Source organism: Parambassis ranga, chromosome 2 (assembly GCF_900634625.1).
Source record: "Parambassis ranga chromosome 2, fParRan2.1, whole genome shotgun sequence".
Lineage (NCBI taxonomy): Eukaryota > Metazoa > Chordata > Actinopteri > Ambassidae > Parambassis > Parambassis ranga.
Genome location: NC_041023.1, coordinates 6,627,196 through 6,650,105, shown reverse-complemented (window position 1 = coordinate 6,650,105; position 22,910 = coordinate 6,627,196). Strand labels below are relative to the sequence as shown.

General features: G+C 42.6%; 3 protein-coding genes across 5 annotated transcripts in view; 2 read left to right on the top strand and 1 right to left on the bottom strand.

Moving 5' to 3' along the window:
* Window positions 1–536: 536 nt before the first annotated feature.
* LOC114431437 (uncharacterized protein C1orf43 homolog) lies at window positions 537–2,574 on the bottom strand. Its single transcript, XM_028399020.1, has 7 exons — window positions 2,236–2,574; window positions 2,052–2,153; window positions 1,862–1,970; window positions 1,715–1,768; window positions 1,318–1,484; window positions 1,171–1,229; window positions 537–1,066 (listed from the first exon to the last, which is right to left on the bottom strand). The coding sequence occupies exons 1-7, from the start codon at window positions 2,296–2,298 to the stop codon at window positions 859–861; spliced, it is 762 nt and encodes a 253-aa protein (XP_028254821.1). The 5' UTR covers window positions 2,299–2,574; the 3' UTR covers window positions 537–858.
* A 537-nt stretch (window positions 2,575–3,111) lies between these two features.
* Window positions 3,112–20,909, top strand: ubap2l (ubiquitin associated protein 2-like). Of its 3 annotated transcripts, XM_028398084.1 has the most exons (30): window positions 3,112–3,182; window positions 4,458–4,595; window positions 4,940–5,017; window positions 5,509–5,619; window positions 6,374–6,548; window positions 7,122–7,223; window positions 7,376–7,421; window positions 9,902–9,946; window positions 10,671–10,777; window positions 11,060–11,119; window positions 11,222–11,274; window positions 11,427–11,512; window positions 11,636–11,816; window positions 11,978–12,176; window positions 12,277–12,617; window positions 12,728–12,900; window positions 13,006–13,126; window positions 13,219–13,258; window positions 13,370–13,568; window positions 13,677–13,743; window positions 13,998–14,328; window positions 14,867–14,955; window positions 15,043–15,096; window positions 15,184–15,265; window positions 15,452–15,669; window positions 15,829–15,934; window positions 17,133–17,258; window positions 18,950–19,017; window positions 19,137–19,331; window positions 19,615–20,909. In XM_028398084.1, exons 2-30 carry the CDS (start codon window positions 4,500–4,502, stop codon window positions 19,708–19,710), a joined length of 3,645 nt encoding a protein of 1,214 aa, XP_028253885.1. In that variant the 5' UTR covers window positions 3,112–3,182; window positions 4,458–4,499; the 3' UTR covers window positions 19,711–20,909. The 3 variants fall into 3 exon arrangements, with proteins under 3 accessions (XP_028253885.1, XP_028253891.1, XP_028253898.1); XM_028398097.1 differs by lacking the exons at window positions 3,112–3,182; window positions 9,902–9,946 and adding an exon at window positions 3,204–3,361; XM_028398090.1 differs by lacking the exons at window positions 9,902–9,946; window positions 17,133–17,258.
* A 732-nt stretch (window positions 20,910–21,641) lies between these two features.
* The window catches only part of hax1 (HCLS1 associated protein X-1), a 1,873-nt gene continuing 604 nt past the window's right edge, over window positions 21,642–22,910 (top strand). Inside the window, exons 1-4 of the mRNA XM_028398108.1 lie at window positions 21,642–21,817; window positions 22,116–22,360; window positions 22,459–22,638; window positions 22,713–22,846. Coding sequence (XP_028253909.1) covers window positions 21,753–21,817; window positions 22,116–22,360; window positions 22,459–22,638; window positions 22,713–22,846 — 624 coding nt within the window. The 5' untranslated portion in view covers window positions 21,642–21,752. The remainder of the gene's footprint in view (window positions 21,818–22,115; window positions 22,361–22,458; window positions 22,639–22,712; window positions 22,847–22,910) is intronic.

The following is a 22,910-nucleotide window of genomic DNA, read 5'->3' as shown; positions in this document are numbered from 1 at the left end:
AGAAGGTGAAAATTTGTTAACATGTTTTCAGCTATTTTTCGTCCTACAGTCATCTTGACCACAGTCCCTCAGGCTGAAATTCCTCAGTGCTTTGTGCCGCATCACCGAAGGCAGGCTGTGTCAACTCTGAAAAATGATTTATGTTTGGCTTCAGAAATTATAAGTAGGTCAAACATGTAAGTGTTTTAGAGCTTTTAGATATGCTGTTTTAACTCTTTATTTACTCTGCCAAGTGCCACCTGAACATGCATATTTGTACTAAAATATTACAAATAGTCGTGTGTAATTATGTTATTTGTATGGATTGTTCTGTTTCTTTCTGTAAAATATTTTTTATAATGTAACTAATTACTGTGAACATTGTAGATAGAGCTCAGTCTGCAGCTAACTGTATTTAAATATAATAAAATATCTAATTAATTTGTTGGGACTTTTTATGTAAAATCTGTGCGTCTCACCTACCTCATAATCTCCTACTGCCACCTAGTGGAGATGTTAAGAGACCAAACATGAAGAAAGAGGGCTGAAATGTTTTTATTTAAACCACAGAAAAGCAACCTTCACACAAAAACTAACTATATAAATTAAATAAATTATTATTGTCCATTTAAATATTTTACATCCTTTTTGTACAAACAATCAAAGTGTGATTTTTACTTTTACAAATGCAGAAAAAATGACAATAAACACACTGCTGCCTTTACAAAAATGACAAATACATCTTTGTCATGTTTGTTAAAAACATTCATATTTGTCCTCTGAACAGGAGTCATTAGGTTCAAAATAAGGCCGAGGCCTTTCCCAACCTTTTCTTGGTTTAAAGCTTCACAGTCTCACACAGTGTAAACACACTGTATTTCACAGCGTACTCTCCAGTGTGTTGTAGTTATCTTTGAAACTTTTGAGCTCCAGAAAGTGTTTGGGCCTCTTGCTGCGTTGGCCGGTGGAGGGCAGGTAGGTGACCTGGATGGTGGAGGCTGTGCCCCGGACAGGTGAGCCTGTCAGGTCCTTGGCTGCAGACTGGTGATGTTGGTCCAAGCTGGTGGAGCTGGAGTAGGCCTTCACACTGAGGGAGGACAGAAAATTAGGAATTTTCCTTAGTAAAGACACATCCCAACAATGTTACAAGACTGACAAATTCATGGGTTTTGTCGGCACAGTAGCACTTACACATCAGCCAGTTCATCAAGCGCCTGCTGGTATTCAAAAAACTCAGCTTCCCCAAACACCTAAACCAAACAAGACAATTCAGGTTAGTAATATTATTACAAAGGCTAATGACAGAACAGTTTCTTTTAAATCAGCTGTAGTACACACCCCCGTCCCGTGGCGAGCACTGTCGTAGCCTTCAAGTAGGCGGTCAATGAGCGCACTCCGGCTGCTCTTGATCAGAGAGTGGGAGTTACGCAGCTCCAGCAGCCAGTTCCTGAAGTTGCGTCCTGTAAATGCACTGGGACTGCAACTTATCTCCTGCAGAGGGATTCCTACAGTCCAAAGAGTAAGCAACAAAAAGTGAAGGTTAAGTGCCAACAGGACTTTGTGTCACTGTGAAAAAACACATACAATCATAAAAACAATCAGGCCTGAACTGCTGCTGTCCAACAGATGGGGTCATTAAAACTGATTTAAGGTTAATATTGTGCCATTTATGGAATGATTATTAACAATAACAATGCATTCTATAATGAGTAGGAGATTAAATTTAAGTGCTCACCTGAGTCACGGATGGCATCCAGAGCTTTCATCCTATACAGGTAGTTGTAACAACCTTTAAAATACAAACATAATTTTCTTATTTTACAGAAAAGGGACAATATGTTGAGATACAGTCAGCATGATGGTGGGCTGAAATGTGACTGACTGATCTGTGATGCTCTCTTCAGCCTATCGTCCTCTTCTCCGAGGAGACGTGGTTCGAAGCGGATCTCATGGACCTTGGACAGCCTGGACTCGATCTCTTCCCTTAGACCCTGTGAATACACAAAGCCGTGAGCAGCTACTGAATATTTAACGACGCCCTCACACAGGTAGCCTATCTATCCGGAAGTTACCTTGGGTGCATTATGGCCGATAGGTGCGTGGGGGCCGCGGCGAGATCTCATTGCAAAACGCATAATTTGCCTTTTGACGAAGATAAACAGCAGCACGAACACCTGCACGTAAACGACAAAGTGTTAAAGACGCATATCAATCACACGATCAAACAGCTATCAACCATCACTTTGACTTACGCACCAAACTCCCGTAGGCCATCACCAAAACAACATTAACTCCAGATAACGGCGATGAGTCTGCCATGCTTTCAGTGTGAAAATTATCCACAGGTCGATTAGCTAGCTGGCTAGCTAGCAACGAATCAAATGTTATATTGCTACCTTAGCTTGGTAGCTAACAGTTGGTTTTTCATATTTTAAGGAATCGCCATTCCAGCGGAGATTAAAAGATAATCACATTGCAGTTTTGAAATGATGCTCCTAGAGCTACACTAACTACTCAGACAGCTGGTACTCCACTTCACCGAAATCATGCGTCAACTTACGCAGTTTAGCTTCTGCTAACCCTACACACAGACAGGACGACAGTGACAGCTGCTTTGCGACGGCTGTATTACCGTAATTACGGTGTAAAAGGAACTAAGGATTTTGAACAACCTGCCTACAAATATTTATAGACATTTGTCACCCAATACTTTATAAAAACTATAATCCAGAAAACCATCATCAAATCATATATGCATTTTAATTAGCATTGCAGTGTTTATTGTTACAATATGTTAAAGTACAAATTTACATTCAAACATAACTGACAAACGTAATTTTCTTAGACCTTTGCCGCGTGGCCCCTTACAATTTGTACTGTAACAGTGGTAGCATTAATATTTAGCACCATGTTAATACTGAAATATACTATTTTTGTTGTGTTACTTCATTATATGGTTTTATTTCAAGCTAGATCACAATATTATGCATGTATGATGTACATACTACCTACACCTATTATTATTATTATTATTATTATTATTATTATTATTATTATTATTATTATTATTATTATTATTATTATAGCTTTGATAGATGAAACTGTATCAGTTAGAGGTCACGTGGTGCGGGTCCAGTTTCCTCGAAGCGCTCTGTAAACCACGTGACGCAGCTCTCCGTGGTGTCAGAGTGGAAAAGAAACAGGTAAATTCAGTCTCTCGCTTATTGAGTGAGCGAGTCGGCTTGTTTTATTTTCTCAATTTAGTTGTATCAGTTTGTGGTTCAGGAAGTATATCCTGTCCTATATCAGACTAGAGGGGTCGACAGCGAGACCACTTGTCGACCGGTTGTGTAGCAGTGTCTAATATTGAGCCGGGTTTCTGGTCAGTATCGCCTGTTATTTATTATCATTTCATGGGCCTGCAGGCCTACCTTTAGCCTCGGTGTTTTCTGTGTCGAGAACCCGGCCACCAGATCATGCCGGGGCCATAGTGATTGTGACGGTTGCAGGGGGTTGGTGATGTACAGTACACGAAGCAGCTAATTTGCTAACGTTGCCAGGCTATGCGAAACGACGTTGGCTCGTTAAGTTAGCGTGGCTACCGGTTGTTAGCAGACAACGAAGGCATGGGCGTTTTTGGTTTGTTTGTTTGACCGAACGTGGGGGCTTTATTTCCCGTTAGCAGTTTGTTGAGCTAATTAACATGTCAGCTATCACGCTAAGTCAGCTAACCCTTGCCACACAGCTCCGCATAGGCAGGTTTCGGCAGTGGGCTAGCTGGTTAGCTAACGACGGTTAACGTTAGCCTCGTTGTCGCCATGAGGTGAAGCCGTGAGAAGCGGAAGCCCACCGAGACCTAAAATCAGGATGCTTTTACCTCAAGTATTAGCTAGTTGGTTAGCATTTTGGCCATGTGGCTTGCTACGGGAATTGAATATTTTCGACGGGCCCAGGCTTCAGGCTTGTATATGGGCTAGTCAAAACAGGGTTTTACGTAACGTTTGCAAGATTAAGGAGTCACTGTCGATAGCAAGGTTAAGAATGTGCTATCAAACGGAGATGTACTTGGCTGTCACTAGTGCGTGTGTGTGGTTTGATGTTGAATGTCGATATATGTTTTGGGCATATTTGACAGTAATATTTTACTAAACACAGCCGAGTCTACTTTAATGCAGTGAGCGTTGCATCATGGTCTGAAGAGGTAAATAAGTTGGTCAATGTTGTGCTCCTGTGTGCAGCTGCACCTAGTATACCAAGACACTTTCCCGGGTCAAACCCGCGGCTAGTCCTGATTAAAAACACCCTTTTGTTAACGTCTCTGGGAACAAAGCTGCATAGCACTGTCAGCTTCCCCACCACAAGACAATAAGCTACCAAGTAGTTTGAGGAAGTAGCATTCAAGTGCCCCAGACATGTAAGTGACATAAGTAGGTCATAGTCACAAGTCTGTAACACCCTTCTCGTTCTTCTCTTATCAGGTGTTATTCCTTTGTAAATACTGTTATTTGTATATACTGTAAATGATGACGTCCATGGGCGGGAACCGAGCCCGGGGCAACTGGGAGCAGACACAGGGCCAGACACAGAGCCAGACACAGCACAAGCAGAGGCCTCAGGTACCTTCACACACAACACCTGTCACATGTGCACCAGAGGTGAATATAGGTGGATGAAGCAGCTTCAATGTTATATGATATAATATTTGAGTGTAATTGTCAACATGTTTTAAAAAAAGATGGACTAAAAAAAAAAGACAAGTACACACAATGCAAAGTAGTTATTAGTTGTGTAAACCTGGAGTGGAGGCAATGTTTGTTGCAAAGCTGTTGGCAAATGTAGTCTGCCCATAATTTCCCAAGCACAAGATATTTCATGAATGGCAAAGTTTGATGTTGATATGAGAGGGCAAATTGTATGTTTGTTGATGCACATTTTGGATGCTTTACTCCTCTTGGTACAGGCTACCGCAGAGCAGATCCGACTTGCGCAAATGATTTCAGATCATAATGATGCAGACTTTGAAGAAAAGGTCAAACAGGTGAGCAGAAGCACATTTCTTGTGTTACTGTGTAGCCTTTCTAGCTCATTTCGTGCAGTAGTATCTCTTTCTGTTTTAGTATAATACATGTTATGTTTTGTGTTTGTGTGTCTGTGTTTCTGTTGTATTTCATAATTCTTGACAAACTAGTGAAGTGCTCTCATTTATCTTGTCTGCTTGATTGCTTGTTTTCACTGCTGACAGATAAAATGTTCATCCATTGTAAAAGAATGTCGTATCTTCTGTAGATTATGTTACGCAATAAGAAGATATTTAGAAAATATAACTTGTGGTAAAACCACTCCTTACCAATTTACTGCACGTGACCTTAGGTGTTGCAAATTTGCTGAAACTAAGCAGCGGGTGCTGTTCTGTAGTGACCCTGCGTGGAGATTTTTTGCAGAAATATAATTTAAATTTAAAATCTGTAGACAACCGATATGTCAAAGGGGTCGCCTGAGTTTCTCATTATGTTGCTTTTACATTTGCAGCTGGTTGACATCACAGGCAAGGACCAGGATGAGTCTATGATCGCACTGCATGATTGCAATGGGGATGTCAACAGAGCCATTAACGTGTTGCTGGAGGGTAGCCCAGACACTGTGAGTATTGGCTTTGTGTGAGGGCTTTAGCAGCGAGGGAGCCAGATTCTGGAGAAATCAGTGCCACACAGGATGAAATATCTTATATTGGCCAAACTGTTATAGTAGTTAGGCCTTGAACAGTTTGTCCAACATGAAATGAGTTTTCTTTTCTTAGTCCGGTAGCACTTCTCTGTATGTGCCTTGTATGACGTCTCAGAGCAATTAAGAAAAATGGCTGCATTGTCATACATCAGTGAAATGTAGCAATTTAAGTGAAGTACAACTGGCAGTCAAATTCCTCTATGGTCAAAAATTGCGGTGCAAAAATGAACTTAATGAGCTGTCATAGTAACACACATACCTGAATACAGTAGTTGAAAGTAGTAGAAGATGGATGGAAATGAATGCCATAAAAGAGCAAATGTGTGTCTTGCAACAACATTACTCACACCTGATAAGAGGGATGTTAGCTCCCCGGATCAGTCAAGAGACTGTCAATGAGGAAGAGAGTTGAGAACAAGTTGGATCAATATGGCCTGCTGGGGCACAGACAACAAGAAGAACTAATTAGTTTTTTTGCCACAACTCACCCACACAACTTGAAATAGCACTGTCTGTAATAAACTTGAAACTATAACTCCAAAATATGTAATCTGTTTTCTAAGCAGTTTGTAGTACACAGTTCTGTTCAAAGTCGGTCAAGCAGCGGCTTGACTGAAGGAACAACATTGTTAAAGTGTTTTTTTTATTATTATTATTATTATTTCTCAAGGAATCCTGGGAAATGGTGGGGAAGAAGAAAGGGGTGTCGGGTCAGAAGGAGACCAACCAGACAGAAACCGGAGAGGAAGGAAAGGAGAACAGAGAGAAAGGAGGAGAGAAAGATGCAGCACGTCGTCGAGGTGGAGCTATACGCAAGGGCCGTGGAGCCAGCAGAGGACGAGAGTGTGAGTGTTTTCCACATTTTTACTCTTTCCTGGTGTATTTTTTATATAGCCATCCTTCCAAATATAAACACCGTATTCCTCAAACTACTTGTAAGAAATATGTATAACTGCGTATGAATGGAGATGGATAGAATTTGTGGCTGAGATGACTGAAATTATCAAAGTAGGTGCTTCTCGGGAAAAACAGGGCTTGAATTAGACTGTCCACTTGGGTGTGATGTTTACTCCAGCCATGGATCACCTGTTTACTGCAGTCACTTAACCTTGACGTGAATGCCAGTAATACGCTTTGCTAGACAAAAGCAAGATGCCTGTTTTTTGTGAAATCTCAGAATAGCATGACAACGAATCCTCTACATGTCATTGGTCATTATTCCCCACTCCAGTGGAGCTAGACTTTTAGTATCTCCGAGGTACTGAAGGGGGAACAGTGTGAGCCATTACAAATGATAGCTGGCAGAATATAGGTCATTCATCTTCCTTGGGTTCTCATAGTATACCACAGTGTTTTGATCGTGTATCCACACGCAGTGACTAAATGTGACTCCTTTCTCTCTTGCTTCACAACTGAAGTTCGGGGCCAGGAGAACGGCTTGGATGGGGGTAAGGCTGGAATAGCCGGAAGGGGTGCAGAACGAGGCCGAAGGGGAAGAGGCAGAGGAAGGGGTACTATTGGTAAGTAATCCTCTTTTGTCAGACTTCTCAGTCATGGAAGTGTATTCAATTAAAATAAATGCAGTTATAATGTTTTTTTTTTTATTTGGTTGTTGATTCTTGTGACAACAGTCAAACTAAGAATCTGACCTAAACTCTCAATGTGTCCTCAGGAGTATCTGGACGGCGAGGAGGCAGATTTTCGGCGCAGGGCATGGGGTAAGGGAATACCTGCTTTGCCTAAATCCTGAGGGTTCTTTGTTCTACTTTTACCTGTTGCCATGGTCACCAGAGAGTAGGACCCCAGCCTATTGTTGAGCCTTAATCCAAAGGAGGGAGGACATACGTCAGCCAATAGGATAGAGCAGCGTGGGCTGAATTTCACTCTTCAGAGTGCAGAGTATAAACATTTGATTTAGATAGATCCACTTAGGGAGGGGACACAACCGGATAACTGCTCTCTGGCCCCGGGCTATAGCTCTGCTATGTGTGTGTGTTGTGGTTTTGTTTGTATGTGCGGGTGCCATTAATAACATGTCAGTTGATGAGTTGGCATTTTACTCTGACAGGTGTCATAACAGAGGAAGTACTTTTTCCTTTCAGATCTGATGGCATTCTTCTGTCATTTCACTGTCATTTCATGGGCAACAATGCAGTAGGAGTTTAGGTTGTCATAACAATATCTGGGATTTGATAATAATCAGCTACATGCAATGTGATGTTACCCTGCAGTGACAGATTTCTAAGTCGTCTCTGATCTGCTGAAGTAGTACATGTGACATGATGTGGCTTTTACTATTGAGGTCAAGGACTGAGTGGCTTCCTTGTGGGAGAAGCCTGAACCTGAGACTCAAACTGTGTATTATATGTGTATTTCAAAGCTAAACCAATAACACTAAAATGCATTGGCTCACAGCTGCTTCAGAGGCAAATGGAAAAGCCAGAATGCAACTAAAGAAGCTTTGTTGTGATGTATGTTTAAGTGGTGGTGCAAACAGTGTGATTACATAACCTCCTGCAAGATCTTTATGGTCATAATCCAACAATTTCAGCTGTATTCTATAAATCTAACCTATTTTTCAAACAAATTGTAGACTATGGTTGTTTTTAGTGAACTGAGTTGGGACTTTCCACATGCAGTGCTAGCTGAGATATTTCCATGTTACCTAACCCTCCACCTTAAACCACGCAGCATTTCTGTTATGGCTTTTGCTTCTATTTGCTGGCACAGAGCATTTACAAAGCTTGGCATCAGTGTCATTTTAAATCAGCCATGTACAGAAGTGCATATGGGTTTAGACGGAGGAGCTTTTGAGAGGGACATGATTTGTTTTTTTTTTTTAATTGTGTGAATACATGATAGTCATCCGGTTTGCATGTGTCAGTGGTATGTTGTGCATTTATGATGGTGTTATGGCAACTTGTGCTCTTGACAACACATAGAAACCTTCTGGTGAATGAACAGTTTGAGCTCACAAGTATCAAGTACCACATCGTCTTACTGGTAACTAAGGTGATCAGAGATTTGTTCCAAAATTAGTGCACACCTTGGATTACAGGGTGATCAGAGGAGGGAAGTATGCAGATAAATTCAGTATTATCTGCTTGTGTGTGTGTTTTTTTTTAAGTACCAGGAAGTTAATTTTTCAGAGAGAATTTGTTAACAGCTGAGAATATTGCCTGTGCCAATGATTTCATTCCACAAATTCATTGACTATTTCCTTTAGTGCTTAATATGAGGAATCAGAGTGTCTTGATTATTTAATTTGATGGGTAGTACGAGCTGGAAAACTTTGTGTGGCAGGTTATTACTACAGGACTGCACCCCTTTCACACATGCTTCAATGTAGTTCTGAGCACTTCCAGTCATCTCCAAGCAGACCAGTTGAATTGCACCGAGCATTAGCTGGACTTGAACCAGCTCCCTGGGACAAAATCCATGTAATGGTTGATGGTCATGTTGTTCTCCTCTACACTCAGTGTATGTACAGTGTATGAAGCAACCTCCTATTTTGAACCCCACATATTCAAAATGACAGTTTTGGATAGTGTCTGGACCTGATTTCCCAGACGTGTATAGAAACAGGTTAAAACCGACATGCCGAATAGGGAAATATTTACAATAGAGATGGTGGTGCATTTTGTTGACTGCATACAGGTGACTTCCTGTGAGCAGGCTTATACATGTAGGTACAATATAAACTGTAGTAAGGGGTAAGTTTGCTTGACTTGAGGCAGAGGTAGTGGTCAGGATTACACTAGTTGCATTTGAAGTTTATCCCCAATTTCAGCTGTTGAATGCTAACTGATGCAAGAACAGCTTGGGACTGTGTTCATGATTTGCTTTGAGCTTCTGTAGTTGTGTGAAGGTTTTTGGCATAAATATGAATTTTTGATGCATTTTCTCAGACATTACTGCTATTGCCCAGTAATAGGTTTTGTCTTTGTGGCTACAATCAGTGGGTTGGGTTTCTTGGACTTCTGTGTATTGACCCACCACATTTGAAAGCACACTCGCTTGCTTTGCGTTTGGACAGTGAATGGCCAGTGCACAGTTATTACAGTACTGGCACAGGCAGCTCAAAGGCATTTTGCTTATGCTGCAGCTCTGGATTGTGGTGTGAAAAACAAAAAACTTTATCTTACACTTTCACTCTGTTGTTTCCTTTGTAATTTTTGCCATTATTTTTCCTCTGAAGCCAGATTGATAAGGGGCCCAAATATGATATTGCAGGAGGTGGGAGGTGAGTGCATCGCCACTGGTGTGTCTGTTGTTCTTGCTTTCTGCAGGGAGACTTGTAGGGGTGATATAAAACAAGACATTGTCAAATATTATTATGCAGTCTGTATTAATAGGATATGAAAAAGATATGACCCTTCCTCTAATGTGACATTAAACATGTTCATGCAAGATATCTTGATTTGCACAGGAAGGATCGCACACAAATAATGAAAGCGGCTTGGCTTGGCTTCACTCAAAAGACAAGTGTTGCAATTGATCCTGTTGCCAGGGTGCACCCGCTCTAATTTCCTCAGTATAAATGGATGTATCGTTAATAAAACACATCCAGTATCAATATGTATTATGTATTATGTTATATGTGCACTGCCCACTTTTTTGACTCTGCAAAAGTTGGTACATGTTGCATTTCTTTGATTATGTCTCCCTGCTAAATCCTCAGCTATTCTTTTCTGTTTCTAAGTAAAGAGTAAAAAGCCAAATTGTGACAGCAGTACTGTGCATTAGTAGTGTGATATGCAAGCAGAAGCCAACCCAGTATTTGTTGTTTGAACCTAATAAAATCTGAATTCTGCTTGCACTTAACATTTTTTTACATATGTGACTTGTAGTAAGTGAGATTTTCTTCTTGGCAGCCTCCCAGCTGTGTAATGCTGACATCCCTTCAGCTGTTTAAGATTGGTCAGTACACGCACTCAGTTCTCAACACTCATCACTGTCTTTCCCAGAACATTCAACCCTGCTGACTATGCGGAGCCAGCCCAGACAGAAGAAAACTATGGAGGAGGAAGTACCTGGAACAACACAGGAAACGTGGAGCTAGAGGAGGGAGCTCGTAAGTGAATTTATTAAGAAAGGTTTTCCTCCAATCTGAGAACTTAATCTGATCAATTGAGCATCTGTTTAGCATCTAAACAATTTCATAAATTGTGTTTTGCGTCTTAAGGATCAAGGGAAGTTTTGACACTTTTTGATGCTCTGTGTAGAAGCTTTTGGCTTGAACAACACACTACTTACAGATACTTGATTCATAGACATACAGCATTTCTTTAAGAGCTTTTTTCTGTTTACATCACACATTATTTTGTGATCTCCTCACCTCTGTCCTCGTCTCCAGGGCTGGAATACTCCTCAGGGGAAGGAACAAATTACCCGCCTAAGTTCGACTCTGCTCCTGGTAAGCCTGTATACAATTCCCTGTGTTAGTTTTTTTTTTATTCTGTTTGAAGCTCTCTTTGCCCAGCGTGATCATATTGAACCGTTTCTCCTCGGCTCACAGGTGCCTGGAGGTCTGCTCCAGAGGAGTGGGGCACTGAGGACTGGAATGAGGATGTGAGTGTTTTGGGGCTTAACCTTTTACACATGCACATGACTCTGTGAGCACCTCTACACCACCACCAGCACCAGATTGTAGTTCAGTTTCACTGACTTCTGTTCTTCCAAATATAACTTGTTCTGTCTTATGCTATCCTTTCCTTTTGCAGCTTTCAGAGACCAAGATATTTACAGCTTCCAGCGTGGCGTCAGTGCCTCTGCCTCAGGAGAATGTTACCATCACCAAAGGACAGAGGTAGGTTTCTTATGCAAAACATTTTTAACTCACTCTTGCTTTTCACAGAGATCCACTAGTGGATCAAGGTGTACCCTGTGTGAAAACACATAAGTCATAAGTAACATGTTTGGTTTGCTTTAGGATTGACCTTGCGGTGCTCCTGGGGAAGACTCCAACATCCTCCTCCTCAGAGACAGAAGGTGCCCCGATAGAGGCCACCCAGCCCCCTTCTTTGTCCCAATCACTGGTTTTCAGCAACTCCAAGCAAGGAGTGCCACTCTCCCAAACGTCCCCCAGCGCCCCATTTACCCAGCACAGCATGGTGAGACACTAAAAAAACACTACAGCTTTCTCTGACTGTGTAGCTGTAATTGTATCCATATTAAAACCGCATTCAAATCGTTTCTTAACTTTTATATTTTAATCCACATCACTATAGCAACAGTATTTGCTAATTTGTATTATAATGTTACAACATTGCAGGCCAGCATGCTAAGCAAGGGTTTCGGGGAAGTGGGGGAGCCTAAAGGAGCTAGTACAGGGACCACTGGTTCCCAGTTCCTGGAGCAGTATAAAACAGCTCAGGCACTGGCCCAGCTGGCAGCCCAGCACTCCCAGACTGGACCTCCCAACACAGCACCTTCGTCCTGGGACACCAGTGCCACCTCGCTGGGACAATATGGTGAGATGACAGCAGATTATAACTAATTTGAACATGCTATGTTGTACAACCTGACATGCTTTGAGCTTCAAACTGTTTCTTTCTCTTCACCCTTGTCCAGATATGAAGACTCAGCCAGAGTCTGCCATTCATTCGCCCTTTACAAAGCGGCAGCCATACCAGGCCGCCTCCTCAACCTCGTCCATGTTGGATGTTTTCCTGCAGGACAAAGGCCTGCCTCCTTCCTCCTCTGTCACCTCGTCTTCTTCCTTACCGCAACAAACAACATCCTCACCCCATGTGGTGCCTCCTCCTGCTTCCTCCCTTCCTAAAATGGCTGCAGTCCCCTCTTTAGGTCAGCAAGTTTCACCAAGTTCCTCAGATGCCCAGGGTTCGAGTCCGCTGCCTTTGCAGCAACACAAACTCAGACAGCAGAAAAAGAGGACCTCTATAACGACAAAGGTAGTGTTCAGATCACAGGGCGATATTTTAACATGAAAAATCCTTTGAAAATATACAATTTTGGAATATAAGGTCTTTCTAATTTTTCTGGCTTCATTGATGTTCCTTAGATTCCAGCAATGGCAGTGGAGATGCCTGGCTCTACCGACATCACGGGCCTCAATCTTCAGTTTGGAGCACTGCAGTTTGGGTCAGAACCAGTTCTACCAGAGTACGAGTCCACCCCTGCCACCACAACACCAGGCAACCAGGTTCAGAACAGTCTCTACACAAGCCCCAGCAGGTCTGTACATCCCAAATTCACAAGACTGTAAAGTGTACTGTATTCTTTTTCCCTCATGCAGCACTGTTATAATTGATTTTAAATTCATGTTCATTTTTATTACAGTGAGGCGACTCCAGCTCTCTCCAACTCAAGCCAGATGGACCTTTACGATCAGAGAGCAAATCAGACACGGCGTTACCCTCCTTCAGTCTCATCCTCTCCTCAGAAGGATATGCAGCCAAAGGTACCCCCCCCCCCCCCCCCCCCCCCCAACCTTTTATCAAAGGCCTGTTTCGATAGAAACCTATGGGCTCACCTTTATTGTTGGTTTTACAGAATGGCTTCAGTTCAATACAAGCAACACAATCTGTGGAAGGTAAATATCTGTATACTCACTGTTTGTTTTCTTTTTCTATTTCTATGGCATTTATCTTTGAAACGCTTGAATTTAATCCAGAAATCTACCCCCTCACTGTTTTCTTTCCAGCTGCAGCAGGCTCTGCAGTATCAGTCAAGCCGGCTCCTGATTCGGCCATGCCGCCATCAGTCTCCAGCATGGGCACTTTGACGGACAGCAGCTCAGGCCCTGCTTCTTTATTGACAACATCCAACCAGACATCCCTTAGTGCTCTGGGGCACAATGAAGACCTGCCTCCTAGCACCATTCCCCCTCCCCAGCACAACAAGTGAGATACACAGCTTAAGTTACTACCTCCATGTGAACCCAAGTATCAGTAAATGTAGCATGTGTTGTTGATAATTGAAATGTGATCTAAAACTTCCTTCTTTTTTAGCTCTCACCCATCACAACAGAACAGCCTGGCTGCATCTTCAGTCCGGACATCAAACTCAAGTTTACTGGTGAGCTCTTTATCATTTTTAGATCAGAAACTTGACACATTGATCTAGTAGCCATTAATGGAGAAGATTGTTGCACTGCGGGGCTGCAGTATTCACATGCAAAGAAAAATATCTAAAATACCAGTGCTCATCAATTGACCGATTTCAAAAGCTGCATTTCCTGTGGTGGTAGATAGAAACCTTAGATGCATTCACTCTAATGGAAATATAATCTCATCAATCTTAACCACATCTTCCTCCTTCCTTCTCTACAGCACCCCAGTGTAGATGGTGACTCGAGCCTGCACTCGTCGTCCTTCCCTTCCTCTGTCTCAGCTGTGCCGTCTTCATCGGTCCCCTCCTCCTCTTCCTCTGTGGCTGCTGCACAGGTGTCCCTGGGTGCCCCTCAGGCCTCCTCGGTGGGCTCTGCCACAGTTTCAGCTCCTTCCGGCCTTGGCCCCGTAAGCACTCTGGCCATGGGCCTCAACAATGCCTCCATGGGTGCCCCAGCTGCAGTAGCCGCCCCCATTTCTATCTCTGCAACGGTCTCAACCATTCCCTCTTCGGCAACTTCCTCATCCACACGCAGCTCTGCAGCATCCTCAGGTGAGACTAAGACACACTACATTGAATACACATTCCTCTTCACATGGTTTTACATCCAGTGTTTACAATCAGTATTTTGCCATTGACCTTGATTTATTTTAATCCTCTACTTTGCACTCTATTGTATATCTGTTGAATTACCCTGCAGCATGGATACTGTTGCTTGGTTTTGTTTTTGGCTTCATTTACCATTGAATTTAAAAACTGATACTAGAGTGAAACTCTAATTTGGTATGGGTGCTCTGTGTGTTTGTGGGTGATTTGGTTTCTATTTCCTGAACAACATTGGTCTGGTTTTTGTTATTCTTCCTCTTAATTCACTTGTTTCCCTGAAACCTTATGTATTTCTGTCATAGGTCAATGATCATGTTACAATGATTTCCAGCTACGTAGGTTTATCACGTTATGTAATTCATCCTTGTCATTCATTGTTACAGCTCAGGAAGAATTTGTTGCTTTAGTTTACTGCTACGGCAATATAATATTTCTTTCGCAATGTATATTTGTTAAATGTTAAAAATGGCTTTGTGAATTGTAGGGAAAGCACCTCCAAACCTGCCACCTGGAGTGCCCCCTCTACTGCCCAACCCATACATTGTGGCTCCTGGACTACTGCATGCCTATCCTGTAAGTTCCCACCAATGTCAATATTGCATCACCTTTTACTGTAGATGTGATAAGCTAATATGACATGTTTTGTTTGCTCCTTCTCAGCCTCAGATGTATGGCTATGATGACCTACAGATGCTGCAGACAAGAATACCGCTGGTGAGTTTTGTTTTTTCAACAGTTATTGTACTTCATTGCTTTGTGGCTCCTGTGTTTATTTTGTTGTTTTTATTTTGTCTGTTCCAGGATTATTACAGCATCCCATTTGCAACTCCTACAACGGCACTGACTGGCAGAGAGGGCAGCTTGACAAGCAACCCTTACTCTGGTGAGCCCCCTTTTGTTGAGTCTATTAAAAATGCAAATTTGATCAATATCCTTTTAGCTGCTGGCACCTCATTACAAGCCATAGATTGAAGGAGGGTTTCTTTATTCAGATACTGTTCTGATGCACAGCATTTAATACTTTGACACCGTTAGTAATTTTCCCTGTCTTGTCATCCTCCCTTTTCAGGAGACTTGTCGAAGTTCGGTCGAGGTGATGCATCATCTCCAGCTCCAGCCACCACATTAGCTCAGACACAGCAGAATCAGACCCAGACGCATCACACCACGCAGCAGCCCTTCCTCAACCCCGCGCTGCCGCCTGGCTACAGCTACACAAGCCTCCCATACTACACTGGCATGCCAGGCCTGCCCAATACCTTCCAGTACGGACCTGCTGTGTTTCCGGTGAGAAAACTTGTTTGCTTCTAATCCATCCTAAGCCTTGCTTATAATTTCTTTTCCTACAGAACAAAGGTCCCATCATGAAAAAATAAAACTGGATGGAAGTTTACTGGTTCTTGGTTTGCTGACATGACTTACCCCATTTTATTTTAAAACATCCAGGTGGCTCCTACCTCGTCAAAACAGCATGGTGTGAATGTCGGTGTCAACGCATCAGCCACACCCTTCCAGCAAGCTAGTGGCTACGGTTCCCATGGTTACAGCACTGGTAAGAGACTAAACTGTGTTGAAACGGCATGTTTTAGAGGGTCATGCAGGTCCTTTATATACTTGCATACCAATAACTCAGTGCTGAGTCCATTGATTGCTTATTGGTTGTGGAGTGCATATTTCATTTGTGCGCTGCAGCATCTGCAAGCATAAACATGGTGCTTGTGTAAAAAGCATTTGTTATGCTTGTGTCAAGACATTTGTTCATGGTTTAGGACACATTTTTGTCTGCTGACACTTACATGAATTGTTGACCTCAAAGTTATTGTACAGCATGGTAAGCAACTGCATCTCGTACAGTTTTATTTTGTTGCCTGTATGCACAAGGAAAATGCTTCAGCAGTTCATCGGGTATAATAAGAAGAAAACATGCATAAAGTGGCTTCTCAATATAGAATCTATAGGCTTGCCATTTAAATCGAGTGGGATAAGGATGAGGTGCTTGACATCTGTCTCTACCAGTTTAATGCACAAAGGGATTAGATTATTGGTTTCTTGCTGTCTTCCATGGCTTGCTTTGCTCATTTCAGAAAGTGGACTTCGGCCTGGGATTTAACTCATCTGCACATACCTTCATCACACACAAACAAATATGTCACATATGCCCATATGACTCATGTTTTAGCCCATACTCTCTGAGCAGTTTATTTTTTTTCCCCAGTGGCCTCCTGGTATCTACACCATCACTTTTTAATTTCAGTAATGCTGTATTTTATTTTCACACTTAATTCATCACTCAGTTATCCACCTTTGGTCACAACATGTGCGACACCTAGTTGTTCTGAGCTGCACCATCTGCTGCTTTCTGCCATCACCCACCTCAAGCTCACTCTCCACCCCCTCCCACACACACACCCTGCCTGCCCCCTCACTTCCCTCACCTCCTCTTCCTCCCCTCAGACTTGGGTCAGGTAGTACTTGCAAATGATGTTGGCGTTGATTCTGACCTGCCTGTTGGACCAGATGGACATGCTCTACCACACAGACAATGCATTTGGTGTCAAAGTTCAGATAATGACTGCAGAAAGGATTTGACACCAGCTGCATTGACACATTGTTTGGTAAAGCCTGTCCATGTGGTTCCATTTCAAAACAAACGCCATGAATTATTTGCAAATGCTATCTGAGGCAGGTCTGCCTCCCCTGCCTGGTGTGTCTAACGCTGTGGGCTGCGGCTGTGTGTCTGACTGTTGCAGGCTATGAGGATGTGGGCCAGGCTTCAGGGAGTGGGGATTTCTGTAAGGGCGGATACGGCACTGCCGTGGCCGCTGCCGCTTCTGCACAAAACAAGCCAGCCAGCTCTGTCACCGGGCCTGGAGTCGGTGAGTGCCGCCACATGCCAAAAGGAAAGAAAAAAAAAACCCTGTCCCTCCCGTCTTCCTCCTTGTGTCACCAACCATCCTTCCACCCCTCTTTGCTGTCGTTCCTTTGCCTCATCGCTGATGAGCTGAGCCTGTGGAAAGACCCGTCACACTGCATATGCTTCTACATAGTCCAGTGCAGCCTGCCTGTCTTACAAGCCTCATCTGCCATTCTTTCTGTTCTCTGTGTTCTCCCAGGGTAACTCATCATCAGTCCAGTCTGGTTTTCATATTTTAGACCTCTATGCTGAGTCACGATTAGGAGTCAAACCATGGATTATTGCTACAAAGTGATCATGAGTTACTCTGGATGATGCTGTCCCATTCCTGTGTTTCGCTTGCACATCACTCATGTTGTCATTGCTGGTATGTGCGTCTTTAGAGTCATGCATTAGCTGTCCTGTGAGTGATGTAGATTACAACCCAGCAGAGTGAATCCAACAATACGTGAACCAAAATACACTGTGCTGAAACAAGTGTATTATGTAATGTTTAAAGATCTTCTTATCGAAGTGAACTGCACTCAACCACACCAGGTACCTGAATGACACCAAACCTGCCTTATAAAGGTGTTCTAAAGGGTATGAGCATCAGTATTTCTGCACTGAACATGTATGGAGTGGTGTGTGTGTGTTGTAGATTTTTTTTTTTTATGACAAATCTCTTTAGAGTTGTGACAGAGCAAGACATTTACAGTAGCAGTTTAAGCTCCAAACCGGTGTGATGGCTTTAAAAAATTTTAACCGAATTCTTTGGAGATTGTATTTAAGGTTCTGTTCTTAATTGTAGTTTTGGTTTCTGTTGATCCTGCCCAGAACAGAAAATTCTACTTGATTTTAGGGTTGTGTTGTGTTAAACTTCTCGGAACCACTTATCTTCCTTAATTATTCTGAAGAATTAACATTTAGGATTCTGCTCACAACATTAAAGATTTCTCTCTAAAATTCAATTAATTTTGTGTTGGAAGTTGGCCGTGTGCAAGACCTGCTGTTGACCATAAAAGTGAAACGTTTTTGAACTATCGTTTGAAGACCAAAGGCTGTGGAAAGTGTGTGTTGAGCTGCAAGTTGAGATGTTTTTTTTTTTTTACTTGCTGCTTTACTCTTTTTATGTGTGATTTCTTCATGTAGTGGCAATATTGTTTTGTTGTGAAAATCCACTCTTCATTGAAGAGGTCTTTTACTGATCGTTTCCTTTTCGTTGGCACACCAGTTGACCCTGTTTTTCGTCTCTATGGCGATACAGGGGGTCAGAATGTGCCAGAGGAACAGGAGCAGTCGCCACCAGATACAGTCAGACTTAAAACCACTGTGGCCAACTGGAATTTGCTGCTACACGATCTTTCTCTCATCCTTCTTTCTGTTCATCTCATCCCTCTCCATCTCATCTAGTCTCTCTCACTAAATGGAAATTCATCTATGAACTTGAGCTGACATAGATGTTTGAATTTCCTGGTAATACTTTTCTTTGTATTTGATTTTTTTTTATCTTTGTAAATGTTATTGTTGCTTACTTACCTAATAGCACGCACACTCGTAGGAATATAAACATAACCATGTGGATGGGCTTGGTTTGTTTAGTGAAAGGTCCCACTTAGGTCTTCAGGTCACTGGTTTTGGATTAAACCGGCCTTGTTTCCTCTGTCTCTGCAGGAGTCTCTGTGACATCGAGCAACACGGGGGTACCAGATATTTCAGGGTCTGTTTACACAAAGACACAGGTAATTACACGATATGAATGTTTAAAGTCCTTCCTTTACATGAAGAAACTTCTTTTCCTCCATTGCCTGTGTAACAAGTGGAATGTGTGATGACTGACTGCTTGTGCTTCCTCTTTCAGTCATTTGAGAAGCAGGGTTTCCACGCTGGGACGCCAGCAGCTTCGTTCAGCCTGCCATCAGCACTGGGGAGCGGGGGACCCATCAACCCCCCGGCTGCAGCTGGCTATGCTCCGGCCCCCTTCATGCACATCCTGGCTCCGCACCAACAACCCCACTCTCAAATCCTGCACCACCACCTGCAGCAAGACGGACAGGTAACGAATATTTATCTCTGTTTTTTTGTACTGGATTCACTTGGACCTAGTTGTGTTGCACTGTGAAGATCTTATGGGAAGAGATTAATGTGATAAACTCTGTATGTCCGAGTCATGTGCAGTAGTATTACTTTTACCTAAGTGTACCTATACATGGCAGATAAATCACAGTGTGTGTATATATAGGCATATGGTGTCGTTAAGCTGCACAGTGTTGGAGTTAATCACTCAGCACAAAGTGACAGCTCACACATGAACTCTGTCTTCTCCTCCATCTCCACAGAGCGGCACTGGACAGCGCAGCCAGAACGCCTCCATTCAACAGAAGTCTCAGATCAACAAGTCGGCGTACAACAGCTACAACTGGGGGGCAAACTAACATCCACTGATACGGCCCCCTCCTCCCCCTACAGTGTTGACAAGCTGTCAGCAGAAGAAAAGGAGGGGGGGGGGGGTGTGAATTCTCTTTCCGCAAACGGTGTCCACATATAAACTCCCTCTTCCTCCAGCAGAGATTTCCCTCCCCCAGTCTCTGGGCCCAGCACTCCTGCAGCTCTGACTGCGGTCAGAGGAGGTGCTGTGCCGAGAGAAAGAGCACTGCTATGATGCATGGATGGGTGGGAGGGAGGGAGGGAGGGAGGGATAAAGGGGCTTAGATGTGAGGGGAGATTGGAGCTAAATGCTAATAGTAATACACCATCAACAGGTGAAATATTGAGTGTTGGGAATTTGTATCGTGTTAATCCCCCTGTCCTACCCACTTTTTCTTTCACTTGTATGTAACATAGAACTGTTTTCTAAAAGAATGAACATTTCCTGTATGGTCTTATTCCCCCTCTTGCTTTTTTTTTCCCTTGCTGAAGGGGAGGAATGAAGTAATATCCGAAGGTGGGGGGGGGGAGACAGGCTGGTTTTGTATTTCTCACCCTCAACTCCCCCTTAATTCTTCCCTCCCACACAAAATATCCAAAATTTGCAGAATGTTTTCTCTTTTTTTCATTTTTATGTCCTTTTAAGTTTGAAGAAACAATTCTCTAAATTGGTAGAGTTGTGAAGTTTATTTTTTACCAAATATAGATATATTATATATAAAGACATATAAGCAGGCTCACTGGCTTGGACTGTGAGGAAAAGTGTGTTTGTCATGTGACTGCGTGCATGTTTGTTCACACGGGGCCGTGGTTGTGTACTGTGCTTTGTTTTTTCGCCTAGCACAGGATTTTTAATTATCCAACGCTTGTACAGTACCTGTTCCCATGAATTATAAATATGTTGCATATTAAGGTCCTGCTCATTTGAAAGAATGATTTCCAAGGCCAATACACACCCAGTCTGCCTTCCAGTGTGTTTTTATTTTGTTTCTGAGGCCCCCCACCTCCTCCCTGCTCCACCACCTGTCCCCCTGACATTATAAGGAAATCTGCAGCATTGAATACTGATGGACAGAATTGTACTATGGGTTTTTTTTGTCAGTGATTTATTTTTTTTCTTTTTGTACTGTGCGTTTTAAAAACAAAAAAAAAGATTTAAATGGATAAACTTGTCTTGTACATATATAAAAAAAACACAAGTACTGTAGTTCCTGTTTGTTCGATGGCTTTTCTCATTTTCCTTCTCAAATTCTTGCAGATTTGTTAGCTTTTTTGTTTCATATATTTTTTTTTATTTTGTAAAAATATATAAATATTAAGTAAATAAACAAGAAAAAGACATTTTCATCATTTTTGGATGTGAATGTCTTTTAAGAAACTATTTCTGATGTGGCTTGTAAATACACTAGCTTCTCTTCTTCCAAAGGTTTGGCAGTGATTTCAGTGTGTGGACATTTATCTGACAGTTTGATAACATGACACCCAGCGGATCAATTAATCCTGCAAGACCCAAGTTTGTGTCAGGGCCACTGTTACATACTTTTGTGTTTTTTTTCCCCTCTAAAATCATGTGGCATAATAAATCTCCACAAAAAACGTCGGATATCCAGGGGGGAAAAGGCTGTATCAAAGTAAATTAGTTTTTACATAAGGAGTTTAAAAAAAAAAAATAAAAATAAAGATACACAGCATGGAAAGATGTTATCATGCAGCAGGATGACTCATTCATATATATATATATATATTATATTTATATAGTAGGTCGACCTAAATTTAACAAAGCGTAATTTAAAACATGCATCATAAGTTATAGATGGATAAATTTGTGTATTCTTCAAGCTCAATCAGCAATCCTGCCCCAGGTTTGTGATTTCTGTTGCGCGTTCCTTCTGTTATTTATGGTAACGTAGTATTACGACACTTGCGTCATCTGGAATTATCCAGAACACTTTACGTCCCTGTTGACATTCGTCACTACCAGGTACGCCTGACTTGCAGTAGGGTTGTTTTTTAAGTTATGATTCAGTTTTCCGTCTAGAGCTGGCATTAAATGAGTGTTTTTGATCTTTTCCGCGGGTTCTTCGGAATCCCTGGAGGCCATTATCGAGGCCGAAGGTGAGTTTGTAGAGTTTTCGGGGTACGCAGCTGTCACTGAGCTAAGCTAGCAGAAGTTACCTGCCTCGCATGCTTGTTGTGTGTGTGTGTGTTAGGTAATGAAACAGCACAGTCAAGGGCAAGATTAGTGTTTTTTTTCTGCCAGGATATCCACATGGGGTCCCTCTAAAGCACGCCTGCTTCTCAGCCTGACCTGTGGATTAATACGATTTGGTTCTTTAAGGTCTATTACTGTGTCCAACGTGTATTTATGTGACCGTTGACCTGTTGTTATAATGGTGTTCATCGACTTGTTCAGGGACCCTTTCTTTGATGCCATGACTCGTGATGATGAAGATGATGAGGACGATGATGAAGATGGGTTCCACTATGACGGGTTCAGGGGGGACCATCAGGACAGCGCCTTGAGGTTTGGCTTCAGTTTTGGTCTGGATGGGATGAAGATCCAGGAGCCTCCAAGCTTTGGCCACGTTGTCAAGGAGATGGAGGAGATATTTTCACAGCTCGGACGCTGGGATGGGCAGCCAGAGTCTGGACACTTTGGTATAAAAACAAAACCGCAATCCCCACAATCCACTTTAACATCCATGTTCCTCCCACTGCCTCTGTCACAGATTTAATTTCTGCCTCATATATTTCAGGTGTCCCCAGCATCATGCCACCTCCACCGGCAGAGAAAGGTGGAGGCAGATCCAGTGGGAACCCACTGAGAGACTTTATGCTGAAATCTCCTGACAGTGACACACGAGGGTGGCCATCCATAAAGCCCCGAGGTGACAGACAACCTTTGCATGCAAGCGAGGAGCGCAAAGAAGACAGAGGTAGGTGTTATTTTCCATGAAAATCTGAATAGTCTTATTTTTGTCTCCAGCTAATTTTTCGTCTTCCTCCTCAGATCTGGACTCTGCTGTGTCGTCTGGAGGCCTGGATCAGATTCTGACTCCTCCTGCTGGTCAGTCACCAAGCCAGCCAAGAACCAGATCATTCTTCCAGTCAGTCACTGTCACCAAGGTGGTGAAACCAGATGGGGTGAGGATTCTTTTTTTTTGTATTAGCCTCATAATCATAAGCTAATTACAAGGCTTTCATGGGC

Coding starts and splice junctions, on each gene's coding strand:
- LOC114431437 (XM_028399020.1), bottom strand. CDS start 2,298: ATGGCAGACTCATCGCCGTTATCTGGAGTTAATGTTGTTTTGGTGATG. Junction 1,485..1,714: donor GGATGCCATCCGTGACTCAG/GTGAGCACTTAA, acceptor TTTGGACTGTAG/GAATCCCTCTGCAGGAGATA. Junction 1,230..1,317: donor GTGCTCGCCACGGGACGGGG/GTGTGTACTACA, acceptor TGTTTGGTTTAG/GTGTTTGGGGAAGCTGAGTT.
- ubap2l (XM_028398084.1), top strand. CDS start 4,500: ATGATGACGTCCATGGGCGGGAACCGAGCCCGGGGCAACTGGGAGCAG. Junction 7,422..9,901: donor TTTTCGGCGCAGGGCATGGG/GTAAGGGAATAC, acceptor TTTCCTCTGAAG/CCAGATTGATAAGGGGCCCA. Junction 13,569..13,676: donor CCCCCTCCCCAGCACAACAA/GTGAGATACACA, acceptor CTTCTTTTTTAG/CTCTCACCCATCACAACAGA.